This window comes from Myiozetetes cayanensis, unplaced genomic scaffold, assembly GCF_022539395.1.
Source record: "Myiozetetes cayanensis isolate MyiCay16 unplaced genomic scaffold, myiCay2020 scf34, whole genome shotgun sequence".
Lineage (NCBI taxonomy): Eukaryota > Metazoa > Chordata > Aves > Passeriformes > Tyrannidae > Myiozetetes > Myiozetetes cayanensis.
Genome location: NW_026087566.1, coordinates 1,798,239 through 1,817,460, shown reverse-complemented (window position 1 = coordinate 1,817,460; position 19,222 = coordinate 1,798,239). Strand labels below are relative to the sequence as shown.

At 56.4% G+C, this 19,222-nt stretch overlaps 2 protein-coding genes across 8 annotated transcripts in view; one reads left to right on the top strand and one right to left on the bottom strand.

Annotated features, from left to right (window-relative positions):
- The first annotated feature begins 2,256 nt into the window (after nucleotides 1–2,256).
- On the top strand, nucleotides 2,257–5,349 carry LOC126646406 (transmembrane ascorbate-dependent reductase CYB561). Its single transcript, XM_050327745.1, has 6 exons — nucleotides 2,257–2,354; nucleotides 3,101–3,307; nucleotides 3,508–3,606; nucleotides 3,684–3,787; nucleotides 3,864–4,021; nucleotides 4,587–5,349. Exons 2-6 carry the CDS (start codon nucleotides 3,106–3,108, stop codon nucleotides 4,783–4,785), a joined length of 762 nt encoding a protein of 253 aa, XP_050183702.1. The 5' UTR covers nucleotides 2,257–2,354; nucleotides 3,101–3,105; the 3' UTR covers nucleotides 4,786–5,349.
- A 905-nt stretch (nucleotides 5,350–6,254) lies between these two features.
- Nucleotides 6,255–19,222, bottom strand: part of TANC2 (tetratricopeptide repeat, ankyrin repeat and coiled-coil containing 2) — a 202,057-nt gene continuing 189,089 nt past the window's right edge. For 6 of the 7 annotated variants that reach the window (XM_050327573.1, XM_050327574.1, XM_050327576.1 and 3 more), the window contains 3 exons: nucleotides 17,889–18,035; nucleotides 15,844–15,944; nucleotides 6,255–13,927 (listed from right to left, as the gene is read on the bottom strand). In XM_050327573.1, coding sequence (XP_050183530.1) covers nucleotides 11,977–13,927; nucleotides 15,844–15,944; nucleotides 17,889–18,035 — 2,199 coding nt within the window. In that variant the 3' untranslated portion in view covers nucleotides 6,255–11,976. The remainder of the gene's footprint in view (nucleotides 13,928–15,843; nucleotides 15,945–17,888; nucleotides 18,036–19,222) is intronic. The other variant, XR_007630274.1, reaches the window with a different exon arrangement.

Sequence of the window (19,222 nt, the reverse complement as noted above, 5' to 3'; positions counted from 1 at the left end):
CCCCAGCAGGGGTTTTGGGGTGTCTTTGCTCAGGGGGGTCTGGGTGGGTGAGAGCAGCCCAAGGGAAGGGTTGGGGGAGCAGCGCTGCACCCCAACAGAGGAGGTTACACCTGATCTCCTGCATCAGGGGAGCACCAGATCCCACCAGCCGTTCCAGGTCCCAGGATGCTCTGACACCCGTGGGTGGTCTGGGGCAGAGGGTACTCCGGTCCCTTTGGGGATCCAGCCTCAAGGATGCTGCCGATCCCACCCGGTCCGTACCTGGTCCCTCTGGCTCCCACGGGTGATCCAGGGCCGAGGATGCTCCAGGTTCTCCGGGCGGGCGGTCCCTCCCTCCCCAGGGCGCTGCGCGCCGCGGGCTCCTGCTGACATCTAGTGGTGTCACACACGGGGACAGACACAGGGACACAGGGACACACGGACAGACACAGGGACACGGACACCAGACGGACACAGACACGGTCGGGGGGACGGGGGCGGTCCGGGGGTGATCCTCACCCCGGCGCTCAGCGCTGCATCCCCCGGGGGTCCCTGCCCGCAGCCGGGTCAGGAGGAGCCGGGATGGAGACGCTCCCCATCTCCCCCCATCTCGCCCCATTTCCCCTTATATCCCTTCTCCAGGCTTTTCTCCCGCAGGAATATCCCATGGGGAGCACAGGATGTGCCCGGTTGTGCTGGGGGGTCTCCTATGGGGCAGATCGGGGTGGATGGGGGGTCCCTGGGAGACATGTGCCCCCTCTGCCATGCCCTGAGCCACAGACCCATCCAAGAAGGGGATGTCTCCCAGTATGTCCCCAGTATGTGCTGCTGGGGGTGCAGGGACGAGCCAGACCCACACAAGGTTCAAACACAAATTAAATGGTGGCAAAGCCCCTGTTCAGGGGACAGACCCCGGGGTTGATCCAGTGGGGTTTGGGGGGTCCTGATTTGGAGATGGGGTGTCACAGGGTGCAGGGGCTCAGGTGGATGCCTGGCACAGATTAAGCGGGGGTCACACGCACTGCACTCAGTTCCTTGGGGACTGTCCCTGGAATACACAGATCCCCCTTTCATGGTGACCCCCCCCTCTGTTTTGCAGCCCCTCCTGCAGTGACACCCTCCCTCTGCAGCCATGCTGGGGGTGCAGCCCCCCCTCGCTTTGCCATCACTCCGTTGCCTTGCCAACACCGTGGCCCTGTCCCTGCTCAGACACTGTCACCGCTGGGCCTGGCGCAGGCGGCACCACCCGGCACCCACAGGTAGGGTTGGGGGCCCGGGGGGGCTGCGTGGGTGTCTGTCTCCAACCCCCTCCCCAATACATCACTCAACCCCCCCCCGATATGAACTGGAGTGAGCCCTCTCTCCTGCATGAGCCCACAGCCCCCCTCGAGAGCAGAGACACCCCCTGAGACCCCCCCACCGGGATTTTGGAGGGCTATGGGATGTGCCCACAGCATCCCCCTCCCCAGGTCACCAGGGGGGGTGGTTTAAGCAGAAAAAACCAACCCTCCCCACCCAAAAAAGGGCAGCACTTGGGAGAGGGGGACAGGGTTTGTGTTTGGGGATGCAGCTGTGGGTGGGAGGGGACAGGCAGGTCCCCATCCTGGGATGGGCTGCAGAACGAGTTTGGTCACTTCCAGCTTTCCTGGCGCTCAGCTGTGGCTAACGGGCAACTCAGAAGATCCCACTCCCAACAGACACTCCCCGTGTCCCCCTGCCAATCCCAGTGGTTGGGGGGGGTGTCATTCCCTGCCCCTCCATCCTCAGTGCTGCTGGGGACGGGGTTGACCCCCTGTGTGAGTGCCAGCAGGGCCAGATGTTTGCATCTGGTGGTGGGAGGACGTGTGGGCAGGACAAGGGCAAGCTTTTGGGACCCCCGCGGGTACCAACAGCCCCACGGCGGCGTGGTGAGGGTTTGGGGGTGGCTGTTGTGCTGCGAGAGGAGCCTGTGCCTGTGCCCTCTCCCCAGCCTGGTCCCCCTGCCCGTCCCACAGAGCAGCCCATGGCCCCGGGCGGTGAGGCTGGACACGGGCAGGCAGCCTTTGCAGTGCAACTTAATGGGATAAACCAATTCCCTTAACCCACTTATCTGGCTGATCCAATAAAGGTGGCTGGGAATAAAGTGTGTGCGTGGTCTTAATGCATCCCACCCCACCCACCCCACCTCCGCTCTCCCCCCAGTCCTGGCAGCACCGTGGCTCGGTCTGCCCGGTGCTCCTCCCCAGAGGCAGCAGGGCTGGGGCACAGGGGGGGACCCTGGGGCTGGGACCTGCTGGCCCTGGGTGACAAGAACCAGGAGAGGTGGCTGTGGCAGTGGTGGAGGTGGCTCTGATCCATCGGGGGATAACCCAGCACAAAGCTGGACGCAGGTGCAGGTGGGTTGTGGGGGCCATGGGATGGGTGTCTGGTGTGGCTGTGGTTGGGTAGCACGTCTGTCCTTTCCCCCCTAGCACGGGGGTTCGCTCAGCCCCCAGGGGCCATTGCTTTTGTCACAGAGGGGGTCCCCAGCAGCCTTGCTCATCCTTGCACTGCCTTCCTCTGTGTCAGGGTTTGGGGGTTGTTGTGGGGCTCTGGGGCTGGGTGAGCTGGGGAGGGGGCGAGGGTGGGACATGGGATAGGCATGGAGTGGGAGGGATGGAGATGGAGGGACGGGGATGGAGAAAAAGGGATAGAGGAACAAGAACGGAGGGACAGGCATGGAGGGACCAGGATGGAGGGCTGGGGATGGGGGGGCTGGTGCGGTTGGAGGGCTGGGGCAGGAGAAATGGGGCAGGCAGGGCACAGGTAGGTGCAGGAGGGTTGGGAGGAAGGACGGGAGCAGGTTGACGGGGCAGGAGGGTTGGGCAGGGGAGCAGGAGCAGGCAGGAGGGTTGGGAGGAAGGACAGGAGCAGGAACAGGGGCAGGAGCACAGGGACGGGTGTGCCGTGGCTGCCGGGAGCCACTTCCAGGTGCGGGTGACGCAGCCACACCAGGAAGCTCCGGCTCCTCGGCAGGTGAGGGCGGGGCGGAGGTGCCGGACAGTGCCCACGGCTGGACCCTCCCTGCCCCAGGTCCGGCCGGCCGGGACCCCGCGGGGCCACCGCGGCTCCGCTGCCCGCCGGCCGCTCTGTGTCCCCGCAGGCTCCATGGACGGGGCGCCGCCGCCCGCCAGCCCCGCCGGGCTCTCGGCGTTCGTGGCCGTGTCGCAGCTGCTCGGCTTGACCCTCCTGGCCACCACGGGCGCCTGGCTGGGCCGGTACCGGGGCGGCGTGGCCTGGCACAGCCCCCTGCAGTTCAACGCCCACCCCCTGTGCATGGTGCTGGGCATGGTGTTCCTCCAAGGTGACGGTGAGCAGCCCCTGTCCCGCCTGCAGCGTCTAAAAACGCCCTGGAGATGCGGCTGGGCAGGGAGAGAAGGGGGCAAATCGGTGGTAAATGACACAGGGAAGATGCTCCGGGACTCCCTCCCCACCCGTGTGTGGCCCCCCCGGGGCGATGGGGGGAGGCGGGGGGCGGCAGGGGATGCTCATGTGTGGTTCTCTCCGCAGCTCTCCTGGTGTACCGGGTGTTCAGGCACGAAGCCAAGCGCTCCACCAAGGCCCTGCACGCTCTGCTGCACGGCCTGGCCCTGGTCATCGCCCTCGTGGGTGAGCGTGGGGCTGGGGGAGGCCGGGTGGGGCAGGATGTGACTGACCCCCGTGTGGTGACGGGCTCCTCTCCGCAGGCATCATCGCCGTCTTCGAGTCCCACCGGGCCAAGGGCATCCCCGACATGTACAGCCTACACTCCTGGTGTGGGATGGCTGCCTTCGTGCTCTACCTCCTGCAGGTGAGGGCTGGGGAGCCCCCCATCCGGGGGATAAAGGGACACTGCAGCACCCTGTGACATCCCTGTGTCCCCACAGTGGCTCTTGGGCTGTGGTTTCTTCCTGTTCCCCGGTGCCTCCTTCTCGCTGCGAGGCCGGTACAAGCCCCAGCACATCTTCTTTGGTGTCACCCTCTTCGTCCTCTCCATCGCCTGCTGCTTGCTGGGCATCACTGAGATGCTCCTCTTCAAAATCAGGTGGGTGACCAAGCTGGGGGGGGGGAGGGTGGCCCCCCAGACCATCCTGACCCTCAGCAATTGGCTGCTCCAGCCCCCTGGGGCAGAGTCTGGCCCCTGCTCAGGCTGTGGCTCTTAAATCTCCCCTGGAGGCCTTTAGTTCTGCTGCTGCTGAGTCACTTCCCAGATGATGTTTAACAAGGGCTGGATCCTGTGACAGCTTTCTGTGGGGATGGGAATACGTTACCAGTGACACCTCCCTGCAGCTGGCTGTTTGCAGAACCTTCCTGGGACGCTCATGTCCCCAAGGCCTCTGCCCTCACAGCTGGAGGGCACAGTGATGTCCCCAATGGCAGACTGGGGTCCCCCCCAGCCCCAGGACTGTGGGGACAGGGCTATGGGGCACCCCAGGAGTCATTTCCCTCTGGCTGGGGCAGCACATCTGGCAGGGAAGGTGCTGAGCCACCACTGTAGGACTGTGCTGTCACCGAGAGCGTGAAGGATGAGGATGAGGATGGGGTCCCAGCCAGGGGAGGGACAGACCACTCAAACCCTGAGGCTTGAGCATCCCCCTCCATCCCTGCAGCGATTCTTACAGCCACTTTGTGCCTGAGGGCGTCCTGGCCAACACCCTGGGGGTGATGTTGGTGGCCTTTGGGCTGGTGGTGGGCTACGTGGTGACACGGGAGGAGTGGAAGCGCCCGCCGCTGGCCGAGGAGCTGGCCCTCTCCATGGACTTCAAGACCCTGACGGAGGGAGACAGCCCAGGTGGCGGCAGCCAGTGACACCCCCAGCTCCCTGATCCCTGGCACAGGCTCCTCACGGTGTCAGGGTGACGAGGACAGCTGGGGAAGGACACGCTCTCGGTGCAGCGCTGCCCACTGGACTCAGCCTTGCTTGGCCTTAGCTCTGCCCTGCGCAGCCCCCGGTGCCCCCCGAGCCTGCCCCAGCCCTGTGGGGATGGCAGTGCCACAGGGAGGGCCAGGGGCAGGGGCTGGAAGCAGTGCTGGGGCACGAATTTTGGGGGTCTCCAGGCTCTGCCCTGCTCCGGGGACAGGGGGTGGGAGCGCAGATTGCCCCGCTGTGAGCAGCCCAATCCCACAGCCCGCCCCACTCCCGATGGGCAGAGGGGATGTTTGGGATTTCCCACTCCCTGGGGATTTCCCATGCCCTCCAGCACAGCCACAGCCACACATAGGGGCTGCTCCCCACAAAGAGCTCCCAGGGGGTTTGGAGTGACCCGGTGTCTGCGCAGGTTCAGCAGCTTCGTGTCCGAAATGTTTTCCCCTCGTGTGAGGTGTGTTGTCTGCTCAGTGGATGCTCCCATTGTAATAAATGTTTGCAGCTAACCTGTCCTTCTCCTGTCTGTATCCCCAGATCGTTGTTTTGGGGGACACCAGAGTTCCCACATGGGAGCTGGGAGAGGGTGGCTGGGAGAGGAGCCGCCTAAGGGGCTGGGGAAGGTGGGTGGCTCAGAGTTTGGAGTGGCATTGTCAATTGGTGGCTGTGTGAGGGACCCCGTGGGGACATCTCCAGGATCTGGCTGTGCACTGATGTGCCCATGGAAGAGGAGGAGACCCACTGCAACAAGGAGGTGCATCCCTGAGATGGGAGCTCGCCTCTGTGGAAAGCAGCCCCCTTCTGGGTTACAGCACAGGCAGCTGTGGGGGTGAAGCTCCAACATCCCAGTGCTCCAAAGCAGAGACCCCAGCAAAGCCCAGACTGGGGGATTTTGCTCCCCATAGGCCACATCCTTGCAGCGTGGTGTGTCCAGCCCAGCCCAGCACTGAGGACTGGATGGTCACAGCTGTGAGGGGTGTTTGGGTGCAAAACCCGGCCCTGGGCTCGGGCAGGGATGAAGTGAGGGGACCCTCAGAGAGAGCTGCAGGGCTCCAGTGTCCACAGCACCAGGCTGTGCTTTCCCAACTTAACCCAGAAATCTTGGGAGGGTGGGCAGGCCCTGGCACAGATTGCCCAGAGAAGCTGTGGCTGCCCCTGGATCCCTGGAAGTGTCCAAGGCCAGGTTGGACAGGGCTTGGAACAACCTGGGCTGGTGGAAGGTGTCCCTGCCCATGGCTGGGGGTGGAACTGGATGGGCTTTAAGGTCCCTTCCAATACGAACCATTCTGTGATTCTATGATGATGAAAACTCTCTGATGGAGACCCAACCCTTGGACCATCATTTCCACACCAAGAAGCATCAGAACACTCCTCCACTCAGCCCTGTGTGGGAAAAACAGCAGCCCAGACACCATTTCCAAGTGTTAACCATTTATAAATAAGTACATTTTTTCATACATACAGTTTTCATTGTACAGATTACAATCTGTATACATTGGGGGGGGGGGGAATGCATTCTTTTGAACTTTTCACATCTATCTCACAGCTCACATGTACAGACAAGAAAACTCTGCTCAAGCAAATACAGCAAAGGAAAAAATATGTTTTCTTCTTTCCTTAGAGATGAGAGGCAAAGGCCTCCGCTGTCGGCAGGGGCTGCTCTTCCCACTGCACAATATCACAACTGTGTGGTGTTCAATATATCAGTAGAGAGAACAGAACATGCATTGGATAATATACTGTACAGAGAGAAAGTCCTTTACATCAGAATTATAGAAAAGCTAAAGGAAAATTTTTTAAGTGTCTTAAAGATCTTCCCAGCAAGTGTCTCGGAGGATGGCAAACCGGGGAATCGTACAAAGCACAAGGCGGGTGTACTGGACGTGTTTGTACCCAACTCAGATCCTCTCGGATGTGAAGACAGAAGGGAGACTGGACGCTGAATGCAACACCATGGCAAAGAAAAGGCTGGACAGGGTGAGCCCCGGCAGCACTGGCAGAGTCCACACGAGTCTCTGGGTTAGCGGTGGGGCGACAGAAGGGGCTGCACGTAGCACACAGTGCTGCTCTCAGTGCCTGGCTGAGCAGTGCACAGCCAGGCACACCCGTGGTGACCCAGTTCCCACCCACCCATCCCGACCCCACCGCAGGAGACGCCTCACCGCCGTCCCCGACAGCGTCACCCGAAGGGACAAAGTCTTTTGGCAGAGCAGCCCCTCTGTTTTCACGCCCACACGATGCGATCCCGTCGGATGGGACCCGGCTGCTGACTCCCCAGTACCGTGACAGCTGGAAAACAGGCAGGAGGAAGGATACAGCGGGCGGGCTGGGGGTCTGTTGGCTTTCCCGGTGACGCCGTGCTCCTCTCGGGGCCGGTCTGTCCCAGCTGCACGTCAGGAGTTGGACACGAACGCATCTTTGCTAAAGAATTGAGCCCTTAGTGGTTTATATTAGAAAAAAAGGAGTTTGACTGAATGAAAATCCAGCAATTATTCACACAAAGCTGAAAAAAAAAAAAAAAAAACAACCGAAAACGCAGATTCACTTTCGAACCATTGTGCTTTGTGTCCAACACACACACCGCCGGACTGCGCGGGGCGAAGGCATCGATCCACAGAGGTCCCAGCGGGTCCAGCAGCTCTTCCCCTAAGCCCTTGGTTAGACACTGATATCCTGGTAGAAGAGTTCTCTTGAATTCCCAAGCCTAAAGCAAAAGCACAACCACCAAGGAGCTCCCGACAGCTCACCACGGGCCGCCCCCCAGGCGAGGAAGGCGGAGGACGAGCAGGCACGACGGCTTGCTTGGTTCTCTAGATAAGGCGGAGCTGGCACTTCGGTTTTAGCTAAACTTCTCCTGGGTAACCCTGAATACACAGCAACCTTTGTGAAGGGGACTGAATCGCTCCCAGTTTAGTACCCACCCTGCTTTCCGCACCTGATCCCAGCGTGCTCCCCCGTTCGCACCAGCCACGCGGTTTCCTCACAGCCACGTCAAAGGAAAATAACCAAAAAAAAAGTTCAGTGCTCCAACAGCCCCAGCTGGGCACTGGTGCCACAGCAGATGGACAGACAGACAGACAGATAAATGCCTCGGGTCGTCGGAGCCGGCACAGCCCCCCCCAAACAGCAACACAGAGAAGGCAGCTCAGGCTGTGCCTTCTTTGGAGATGGATCCCAAAGGATCTGCCTGTAAAACCCTCCCTTTCCTAAGCACTTCAATGCCCTCTCAAGACTGTGTTCAAAGCCCTACACTACCACTCCCAGCCTGGCTGGAGGGGACCCTGCAGAGCTCCCCACCAGGTGGGTGTCCCCTCCCCTGGGACCACAGCATCCTCCTGACCTGGGAGACAAAGAAAGAGCCGATGAATTCCCACTGAGGGATGGCACAGACACCCAGAGCTGATGCTGGGAGAGATGACTCCAGCTCTGCGGAGGCACACCTGGCTCTTGGAGCGGCCACAGGTGAGGATGAGAGACACTTGGTGGGAAGGTTGTCTGAAGAAAGGGGTTGACCTCAGCATCACCTTTGGCATCACCTTCCCTGTGCACCCCAAGAACTGAACCCGGAGTTTCAATGTCATCAAGAACCTGCTTTAACTCGGTGCATCCAAGAATCCTGCACTCACTTGAAGATGGGGCTCGCCAGCCCTGCCACTGAAGCCAGAAGGGGATGGAGGCACCAGCTGGCAGCACTGTCCTGCATCTTAATTACCCAAAGAGTAATTAAATACATAGCATGGACAGACAGGACAGCACCATGTCTGAAACTCTGGATGTGATCCCCCAACGCAGCCCAGGCCTGTCAGACCTGGATCCAAGAGCAGAGGATGAAAGGCCCTTGGGTGAGATCCAACCTCATGCTCCTCCGAGTGTAACAGGACCATGGCAGCACCAGACAGAACAACCTGCTTCTCCTCCTGCCAAGCCCAAATCATGACTCTGAAGACACAGGGGAGTGTGTAAGAACAGCTTTTCCAGGGAGAGATGTGCTCCTTACCCACCCGGCGACCACAGCAGCCATCCTGCCTCGACTGTCCCCTAAGGGAATTGCTGGGGAAGTGCTTTAAAACCGCTGCAAATAATTTCGTATTCAAAAATTACTCAATCTGTTGATGCTTATATACAGGAGTCAGTTCTTGTGCTATAAATGTTATGATTCATTGCTTCGTTTCTTTTCTTTTTTCTCCTTTCTTTTTTTGAAAAATACACTTAAGAGACAAGAGCTGTTTTTGCTATTTTTCTAATGAAGACACTACTCACGCTTAAATATCCAGTATTTATCATAGTAACAAATTCAAACAGTAAAGTGCACCCATTTACAGAGAGAACAGATGGAAAACCATTAGTGCAAGAATTCTGTGAAAAATGTTAACACGTGGAATTGTGAAAAAAACCTGCACGCCGCAGTGTTTTAAGCCTTCTTCAGCTTGGTGTTCGTGTTGGAAAGTGTGAGCTGTTTTCATCTTCCCTTAAAACATCTTCATAAACCCAAAAGTTACACACAAGAAGTGCCGTGAGGGGACGTTTTGAAGGACAGGACTGGGAGCACAAGGCAGTGAGCGGTGAAAGCAAAGCATGGGCAGCTCTCCCATCGCTGCTCTCGGACCATCCCGCCGGCACCTCGGCGGGGAGAACCGGAGCGCGGCCGCAGCGCGCCTCGCTCGGCCGGAAAAAAAACAGGGATGGGGCTGAATTTGGTTACTTTTTCCTTTCAAAGGAGCAACTGAAGGTAGGAAGCCACTCTGGCAGAAAGCTGGAGGGCGGGAGGCGCTGAGCAAAGCGACTGGTGCAGCTCCAGACCCAGGGAAACGTGTGCCAGCCACGGGCGCACGGCAAGCGGAGGAGAAACCGGCTATTCCTTACAAAGCAGGACGTGCTGCTTCAAAAAAGAGAGGGAGAAAGAAAACCATCGCACCCCCTTTGCAAGGAGAGGAACAGTGCAGGGAGCTGGGTGTCCCCACGGCCGTGGGGGACTCGCCCCACCGAGGGGGTCCCAGTCTGGCTTTACAGAGCCCTGTGGTAAAGCAAAGAGTCAGCGCTGGGTCGCACCTCAAGGAAGAAAACACCAACCTCAATCCAAATACCGGCTTGGACAAAGACCAAATAGCCCAAAATCGCCAAAACTCATCGAGGAAACACTCCCCTGAACGCTCTCCATGTGTCTATGAGACACAAGCCCCCATCACCCCCAAGGTCTGCACGTCCCAGCTCGCTCTGAGCGAATTAGGCAACAAAACAGCAACGAGATGCGCTGAGCCACACACAGGGGAAAAAACAAAAAGCCCCATCAAAGCCAGGGTTTGCTTAAGGAGTTTGGGACCCAGTCCTGAGCTGGTGGGAATGGCTGCAGCTGCAGTGAAGTGGCGCTGGGATGTGCTCACCGACACCAGCCGAGGTTGGAGCCCGTGATTTGGTTCAAGAAGTCTTGCAATCGATTCACATTTAGCCCTTTGGAGACCCCGGAAGGTGTCGCTCCCCTGCTCAGCACTGAGATCGCTCCCAAGAGTTTGATATGAGTGAGGTTCGGCATCGGGCAACAGGCACTAAAGTTTGCTTTAAAACAAGCTACAGGGTTATCGCTCTCCCCCTCCCCGGCATCCCACCCTTCGCCCTCAGGAACGGAAAAGGCGGATTAGAAACCCACCAGGAACAAGGGAATCGGTAAAAGGAAGTTCTTCCCCACCACTCCCCCCCCGAACCCAAAAGAAATTTTCGCTGAGTAACGGAAAAATGACTGAAAATACTATAAAAAGGATCTTGGAACCGGCCCCTGCTTTTCACATTGTCCTGATGTGATTTGCATTTGGTTAAAAACCCCAGGAATAACAGAAAAAAAAACCCAACAAAATGAAGAATGTCCTGAAATAGGTAACATAAATAAATTATAAATAGGTCTCTTTTAACTACAGCTCCTCTAAAAGCAAAACATGGTTTTCTACCATGTCCCGCTCTGGAACACAGCACTGCTTTCCAGGATTTTGGGAAGGGATCTTAGAGAGGTGCAGCCCTTGCTACAGCCCTGGCTCTCTGGTGGGAGCGAGCTGGAGGGAAGGGATGCTGCAGGGCTGCGATTGCAGAGGGACCCTTTCTCTTTTGGGGCCCACTGTGCCATGTTCTGCATCCTCATCATTACAAAATTAAAAAATTAATTAAAAATTGCAATTTTCTTTCTCCTTGAATACCATTTTTTTGTTTTTCCTCACAAGTGATGAATCACCCCCACCAAATGAAGGCCCCAGCACTGAACCGCCCCGGTGCAAACGCTGCGTGTGAGGTGCAAGTTTGCCAGTGGTGTGAGGAAGTTGGTGCAACCCCGGTTCACACACAAGAGGTTCCTGGGCAATTCTCCTGGCTGATCAAAACATGTTAACAAAGGGCCAACCTTAAGCCCTCAATGCTTGTAGAACGTCCCAGAGCAACGAAATCAGTGTAGGGGGCACCCGGCGGGCACTTGGAAAGCAGCAAAGTGATCCCCACCCCAGCACCGATGACGAGGTTAAGGAAGGAGGGAATCCAACTGGGATTAAAATGCTGGAAATCAGCGGAATCGGGACGGGTGTCGTGCATAGCTACTGGTGTTACATCACATCACCCTCAGCCCTTGCTCGCCGAGGGTAATTTTGCTCTTTGGGGCAAAGAGCCAAACGGCCTGGCTGGCACGGGGAGCCGCGGACGCAGCCTTGGGAAAGGCTCCTGTGATCCCTAGGAAATCCCGTCAGAATTGAGTAAGAGCTCATCGAGACAAAAGAAAACCGGATTTAAATCGAAGGCGATTGTCTCTTGAAAAAGAGCTGGTTACCTCCCGCTGCGTAGGGATATCTCTGGGCCACCCCGCGCCACGGACTAAGATATCCTGGTTGGAACTTTGCTGGAATTGGGCAAACGATACTGGCTCGGCTGATGTTGGCTTCACGGTCAGCTGGGGAACGAAAGGGCTGGAGCACGTGCATGGCTGTCTGACCACCACACAAAGTACCGGAGAAACTTGGTCATGTAGCTACCAGAGAGAAATAAAAATAATAATAATAATAATAATAATTATAATAATTAATAATAATAATAATAATAATATGCATGGAAATCAAGCTTGGAAGTGTGTGCTGAAAACATGAGGGTCTTACTCCAACAAGCGTCTTTTACACATTAGACTCCACAAATGGTCTCTTTGGTTTGATTGGGGACGTCTGCCCTTGCCTGGAGTCCCTGGAGAGCTGCCTGTACAGGTTATCCTGGTAGGCCTGCGCCACGGGCAGCGTCCTTGCCACCTTGACGTCGGGGTACGAGGAGGCTTGGGTGACTCTCTCCAGGAGGTCTCCCCGGGACCCATTGGCCAGCATCCCATGGGGGCTGTAATAGTCTTCCTCTAGCAAATGGCCATTCTGTGCATTGTTGGTTTTGTTATAAAAGGCAATGTTGCTGATTGAAGAGGGCGGGCTAAAGGATTCCGGCTGGGGCAGATTGCCAGGAGACGTGGGGCTAATGACAGTGTCCACTGACGACACGGCCCAGGTCCGGTTCTGCTGATGGAGGTGGGGGTACTGCTGAGTCCGAGCGGTTTTATCTATGATTCCCATGAAGGGCGTGGTCCGGGAGCGGGCCGGCTCGCTGGGATAACCCCCCTGCGTGGGGGACACCGGAGAGAGCTCGTCGCACGATCTGTCGTAGGCCGGCTTGAGGGGAATCTCCATTTGCTGAATCGAGGCAGAAGGGCGGAAGTTGGGCGTCAGGTTGGAGGTGGAGGAGATGCTATTGCTGGAGGGGGAGAAGCGCAGGCCCACGCTCTGAGAGTGGAGTAGCGGCCTGGGAGTCGGCGGGTGAGGCTTGATTTCGCTGGGATTCACTGAGATGGGCCTTCTTATGAGATGGGACACATCTGGAGAGCCCAGCTGGTTGGCGGGGAGGGGCGAGCGCTCCAGGTCGAGCTTGGAGTGGCACACGGGATAGTAGGAAGCGGACTGGCTCCGCCCGATCTGAGGTGTCTGGCTGTACCTCATCCCCCCTCTGTAGGCCGAGGACGGTCTCTGGGGAAGGTCTTCCTTGGCCAGCCCTCCGTGCTGGCAGATGGCCCCGGCGCTGAGGCTCGCCTGCACGTGCTGCACGGGCCTGCTGTCGCCCACGATGCCCCCGATGGAGCCCTGGTAGACCAGCCTGCTCTGGGTGACCCCCATGTCCCCCGACGACGACTGGTACTTGCTGGCCATCGAGTGGGCCACCTGGCTGTAGGCCCCGGTGGGGATGACGGTGCTGGAGTGGACGGCGGAGCTGGGCTGGTTGCTCCTCACGATCTGCGCCTTGGCCGGCTGCAGCCTCAGCCCCTGCTGCGGCACGGCCACGGGGAGCTGCGGCATCTGGAAGGATCTCTGCGTCATCTTGGAGAGCGGAGACTTGGGCCTGCCGGGGAGCTGGGTGACCCCGCTGGGCTCCTGCTGGTAGCGCACCGGGGAGCCCGACTGTGACCTGTAGACGCTCATGCTCTCTGCCGGGGGGCTGGCACGGTACTGGGGGCCTCTGCGGAGAGGAGAGGGCGGTGGGCTCTGATATTCCTTCCCTTGGCTCCCCACGGGAGGTGGGCTGAAGCGGTACGTGGAGCCCTGGTGAGCCGGGGACGTGTGTGGAGGACTGGGCCTGTAATGTGAGTTTTGGTGCGTCGGAGACAGAGCAGGGGACGTGGACTGGTAGCCCTGCCTGGTCGGGGACCCCACGGAGCTGTTGGACCTGAAATCAAAGACCTGATGAGAGCCAAGAGGTGAGCCGGAGATATAGGCCGAGTCCCTGTGAGCTGGGGACGGGGGTGGGCTCTGGATGATGGGCAGCCCTTGGTTTGGCCTGGACTCTGTCTGCAGGCCAATGGAAACGTTTTCTACGTCCTGCTCGAGGTACTCCTCCTCGAAGATGTCCTGCACAGAGTACAGCTCTTCGTGCTGGGCTTCGGGTTCCGGCTCTGCCGAGAGCGGCGGCGGCTGCTGCTGCTGCTGCTGCACCTGCCTGCACTCCTCCTCCACCCGCAGCAGCAGCCGCTGGATCTCACGGTTGTTGGGACACAGCTTGATGGCCTCGTTCAGGTCCTCCAGGGCTGCTGAAAACTGCCTGCTCGACAAAGGGACAGAAATGAGAACTGAAGTTACTCTGGATTGGAATGGAGCCGCTTTCAGAGGCTCCAGAGGAGGGTAAGTGGCTTGTCTGTGCTAGCGAGGGAGATGTTTGTCATTGCTGCCGCTTGCTGTGCCTCTCACACTCTGCCATATGTGCCTCCCTCGGGTTTAGTTTATCCAAACTGAAGGAAAATTCTGGAGAAGAGGGGAACACAGTCCTGAGAGGGCACAACCCAGCCTAGAAAACACACCTGCACTCTGTGATGTGCATTAGGACTGATGAATTACTGCCCTCAGCACCTCCCTGAGCTTCACCTCAGCGTGAGCAAAGGGGACACCAACATGTCGCTCACCACGAGCTCGGCTCAGCGCTGCTGTAAACAAGCTCTGACAGAGCTGCAACCACTCACGCCAGTGAAAATCCAACTTCTGCCTGATGCCAAGACCACACAGCGTCAGGGCTGGCTCCAGAGCTCAGGGGCTCCCACGGGTCAGCGCTCTGGGCATGGCTTGTCTCTCCAATTTTGCAATGGATTTGTCCAACTCCCTTGGAACGAAGGGATTGAGCAACGTGCCGGAGGCTGTGAGCTGCCTGGGGAAGCCTCTGTGAGGGAAAGGCCAGCCTGAGAGGTGGGGGCTGGGGAAGGGAATTGTCATTTACAGGGGCACTCCCTGCTTTGGAGCAACCCTGTGTGTTTGAACATGACTGTCACCTGGGAAAACCCACCCAGATGGGAAAACACTCCCATCAGTGAACCCCCCACCAGCACTGCCCAACACCAGCCTAATCTTCTGCACAAGCAAAAAGGCCAAGTGGAGGAAGGAGAAGCCTCCTCCTCTCCAGGCTGTGTGAGCCCAGAGGTGCTGCTGGGCACAGACTGGGACAGGGAGAAGCAAAGCTGAAGTGGTGACATCTTCTGCTGGACAGACCAGGGGACTAAGGGATATCATCTGGAGGGGAACATGGGTCTTAAGGTCCCTTGCAAGTGTTTTAGGAACAAAGGAGTTCAGGAAATTGTTAAAGGAAAGGCATGAGGTGCGTGTGGCTCAGCTCACAGGGCTCCTCTGTGGAACAGAAGGTCATGGCTTCACCTCCCTCATCAGGACTTGGTGCACCTGCACCAGCTGGGCCAGGAACCCTGTTCCACACTTGCCTCCAGCATGGAAGGTCAAATGGTGGTGTCTGCTGAGCGGGGATGTTTGCACAGGTGGGCTCACACACTCCCTGCAGGGCCCTGTGAGGGGTTTTGGCTGCTGTTTAAACTACGACTGCAACAACAGCGGGCCCAGCCCTCAGGAACAGCACTTACAGGCAGCCCCCCTGCTCATTTAGGAACGGCAAGTGAACCTGATCTCACGTGTTTTAGCCCTCAGAGAGCTGAACAAGGGGGATCCCAGGGCTGCAGCTCTCCAGGAGCTGGTTGCAGTGCTCTGAGCACGGCTTTGTCTGGACACTCCCCGGCCGGCGCCTGCCTGGAGCCACTGCACAGCTGGTCAGCAGCATCTGCCTGGCAGAAAGGGCTGCAGGACAGAGAGGGGACCACCACGAGGAATGAGTCTGCCCTCTTGCACAACACAGGCCATGAGTCATATTTTGCTTCAGGTCCAAGTTGTGGCTGAGCTAAAGCATCCTCTGAAAAAAAGAACACCCCACTCTGATGTCCAGGTTTCTAAGATGTCCAGATAAAGTTCCACTAAGACAAACCTCTCGAAACGCTTCCATTCAGAATTCACCAATTGAGGGAGGGGGTTACTTTGGAGTTTGAGAAGTTTGTAATCTCATTAATGAACATTCCTTGGCCATTTCTTCCCACGGGGGCACTGTGTGGCTTTGCAGGGTGGGTGGCCACGCTGGGGTGGCCAGGTTTGCAGAGATCAGCCCCTCACACCTTCCTCTCTGTCCCTCCTCACCTGCTGCTGCGTTTGGCCCTTGCTCTTGCATAGTAAGCTTCGTAAGACTTCGGTTTCAGCTCCAGAGCCTTAGTGGCAAACTCCTCCGCCATCCCAAAATCCTGCCATGACAACAGATGTTGCAGGTCAGTGACTGAGCATAAAATAAATATAAAATAAAAATAAATATAAATATAGAAATAAAAATAAATACAGCTTGGGAAGAAAGCAATCTTAATATGGGTTTGGTTCTTTGCACACAGCATGGTGAATTTGATGGTACTGGAATGTTTCACGTGGGTTCAAACATCATTTACAGCCACAGAGTTATGATGGCATGTCCAAAAAAATCCTCAGCCCTCTGGTAACAACCTTGCTGTCCTCACTCAGAGAGGCCTGTGTGACACTGGTTCTGTTCTCATTGTCCTCAACAAGTGCATGCAAATCCCTCTCCACCAACCTACAGCCCTGAGGAAACATCTGGTCTCGCAGAGGCTGGAATGTTATCTCATGAAGGATTTTTTTTTCCACAGTTAAAAGCCACAGGAAAGCTTTCCCACGCCCTCCCCCTCCCTCTCTGCACCACACTGACATTCTTCAAGGGACTGATGAAAACTGTCTGTGAAAGACAGGACTGTGGTGTCTCAGTGACCTGTCTGGCAAAGGCCTCCTATCAGTGCCACCACTCTCCCCTGCACCTCACTTGGGAGGATATTTTGGGAGCAGGCAGCGTGGGATGGGACTGCTCTAGGTGCTTTCCAGTGGCAGAGCCACGAGACCAGACTGTCAGCTCTGGTTCAGACCTCGCTGCTGTCCTCCCCTGCCTTGTCCCAAAAACTTCACATCCCACTAAGCTCAGCTTAGCTGAAGCTCAGCCCTTGTGAAGAAGAACTCTTCCCCTGTGGAGAGGATTCCATTTCCCAGCTAAACTTTGGATTGCTGACTTGGGCTATGACCTGAGCAGCTCTGGGAGAAAAGGAACAGTGCTGCTCCTGATTTGTTCAAAAACATGGGAAGACAACTCTTGCTACGGGGATGCCCTGCCTGGGGAAACTCCTACTTCTATTTGTACCTTCAGTAGCAGTTACTGAGGAGATATTGCCCAACAGACTCAAGTGGGAATGTAGTCAAGACTTTTATGGTCTCTTCTACAGGTGCAAAAACTGCAGGAGCAATTAAAACCCTCTGAAGTTTTCTCGCACCAGACCTTGCATTCCCCAATTAAGGGTAAATCAAAAATCTTGTCCTTAAAATCACAGGGCAAGAGCTGGAGTGGCTTAGCTGTGAGTTGGTTGGTTTAAAGTCAAGTTTCACACTTCTTCTCCAAACTGTGTTTGTTCACCAGCATTAAGGTTTTACTCCCATTGCCTTCCATCCTTCTTCCTCACACCTTAAGAAGGTGTCACAAAACCTCCCTCCCCTCCAGTGTAACCTTTGCTGGCTCATGGGCAGAGATGTCACTTTCTGAGTTTAAGGGGACTTTAATTTGTGGAGGTGAAAGCCCCTGCATGCCAAGCCAGGGGAGGTGGCACTTGTCTGCTGGCAGAACAGGCATCTGCACGAGCTGCTCTGGATGCTGCCAGATTGGAATGGGGAGAGTGACAGGGATCTGGCAGTTCTGGGAGGAGAGGGAGTCTTGTGGGGGTGTTTCTGGATGAGTCACTGCCCTGGGGAAGTGCAAACCCCCTAAGCATATGCTCCTTCATTTGAAATTAATTAGTATTCAAAGGAGCACATCTCCTGGCTCCTCCTCACCGCTGCCCCAGAAAGCTGGAAAATGCCTCCACCCCCATGTGACGACGTGGAACACCATCATCAAAAAGGGAGCAATAAAAAATTCAAAGGGCTATAAACACAGCAATGAATTCTTAATCACCTGAAACGAATATTAAATCATTACTGCTTTTGAAGCATAAAATGCCAGTGCCCTGTGAAGGACAACCAGGTGGGACAGAGGAGAGATCTGAGAGGTCAGGGCACGAGCAGGGATGGAAGGACAAGTCTCTGCAGAGGCACAAGGGTGGCAGGTTGGGCTTAAGGCCACGAAAAGAGAGGGGGGGACTTACATTCATTTTCCTTCGACACCGGGAGAGGTTGAGGAGCAGTGACACCTTCAGCTCACGGAAGGTTTTCAGGTCTTCTCCAAACCCTTCCCTGGGGAATTTCTTCAGAGCGTACTGGTAGCGCTGGGCGGCCTCTTTCACTTTACCTTTCTATTAGAAGGAAAAGAAGTCAAAACACACCCTGGGGTTGAGTTTGCTTCCCTGCAGAGAACTCACCCGCCAGCCCCAGGAATGTTTTAGGTGCTCAAGGAAACACAACTCAGCTATTTAGTTCTTTTTCTAGAAAAGGAAAGCCGGAACATTTGATCAAGGGAACATCTCAGGTGGAAAGGCAGATGCCTTGTGCAAGTTGAGATCTCCCACTTGGTACAGAGCTGTCACACTGCAGCAGGAAACACAGCAGAACTGGTGTTAACTCGATACAACTCCATCTGGTTCCTGGTTGGATGGTCTTTTGGGCTGGGTGATCCCATTCCTGGAGAACACCCTCCACCCAAAGCTTTAAGAGTAAAGGAATAGGAATTGTGGGACTTTTGGGTGGAGCTCTGGGGCTCAGAGAAGCCTCTGCAAACAGCAAAGACAAATGTTACAGCACTGACATGGCCCTGAACTTGGACAAACAGGTTGAGATCCACCTCCCTGAACTTCAGGTGCCTAAAAATCAGGTGTCCACAGCCAAGTCTGGTAACTGGGTTCCTTTTATAGTTATTGGGACGCCACAGTCACCTTCAAAGGTGACTCATCTTTGCTATTTTGGGCACTTAATTTGGGGATGGGACGATGGGAGCCCTGAAGGGGGGCAGCCACCCAGCCAGGGTGAGAGAAAGAGGGCAGGATGGGATCTGGGACACAAACCGTTCCTGATGACCCAGACACAAATTTCGCAGCTATGAATAGTGACTTTTAAAAACTTGTAGACTCAGGTTTCTCAGCTGTATCGTGTATCTCTGGCAGATAACTCCTGTTACAATGCCAGCTTTGCATATTTCCTGCTTCACCCTTCGAGCCTCACAGTGAATCACTGTTGTACTTGCACATTTTCTGTGTGTGTGTGTGCAGATCTCCAGGTTTTTAAAGATCGGCTTAAAATAAACACGGAGCAAGAAAGACACTCCAACTGCAGCAGTGGAATGTCTCCCACGGGCCACAGGACACGACAGAGCCAGCTGTGTCCTGACAATCTGTCTTCGCTGCAAAAAGTTTCTTCCAGGAGTTTTTCTGGGATATTCTGTTCCCATTGCCCTGTTCCCCAGCAGTGAGCACACCAGGTAAGGACAAGGCTGCCAGATCTGATGCAATGGCAGCAGCAGCACTGCCAGCAAACACTTGGGTTCTGG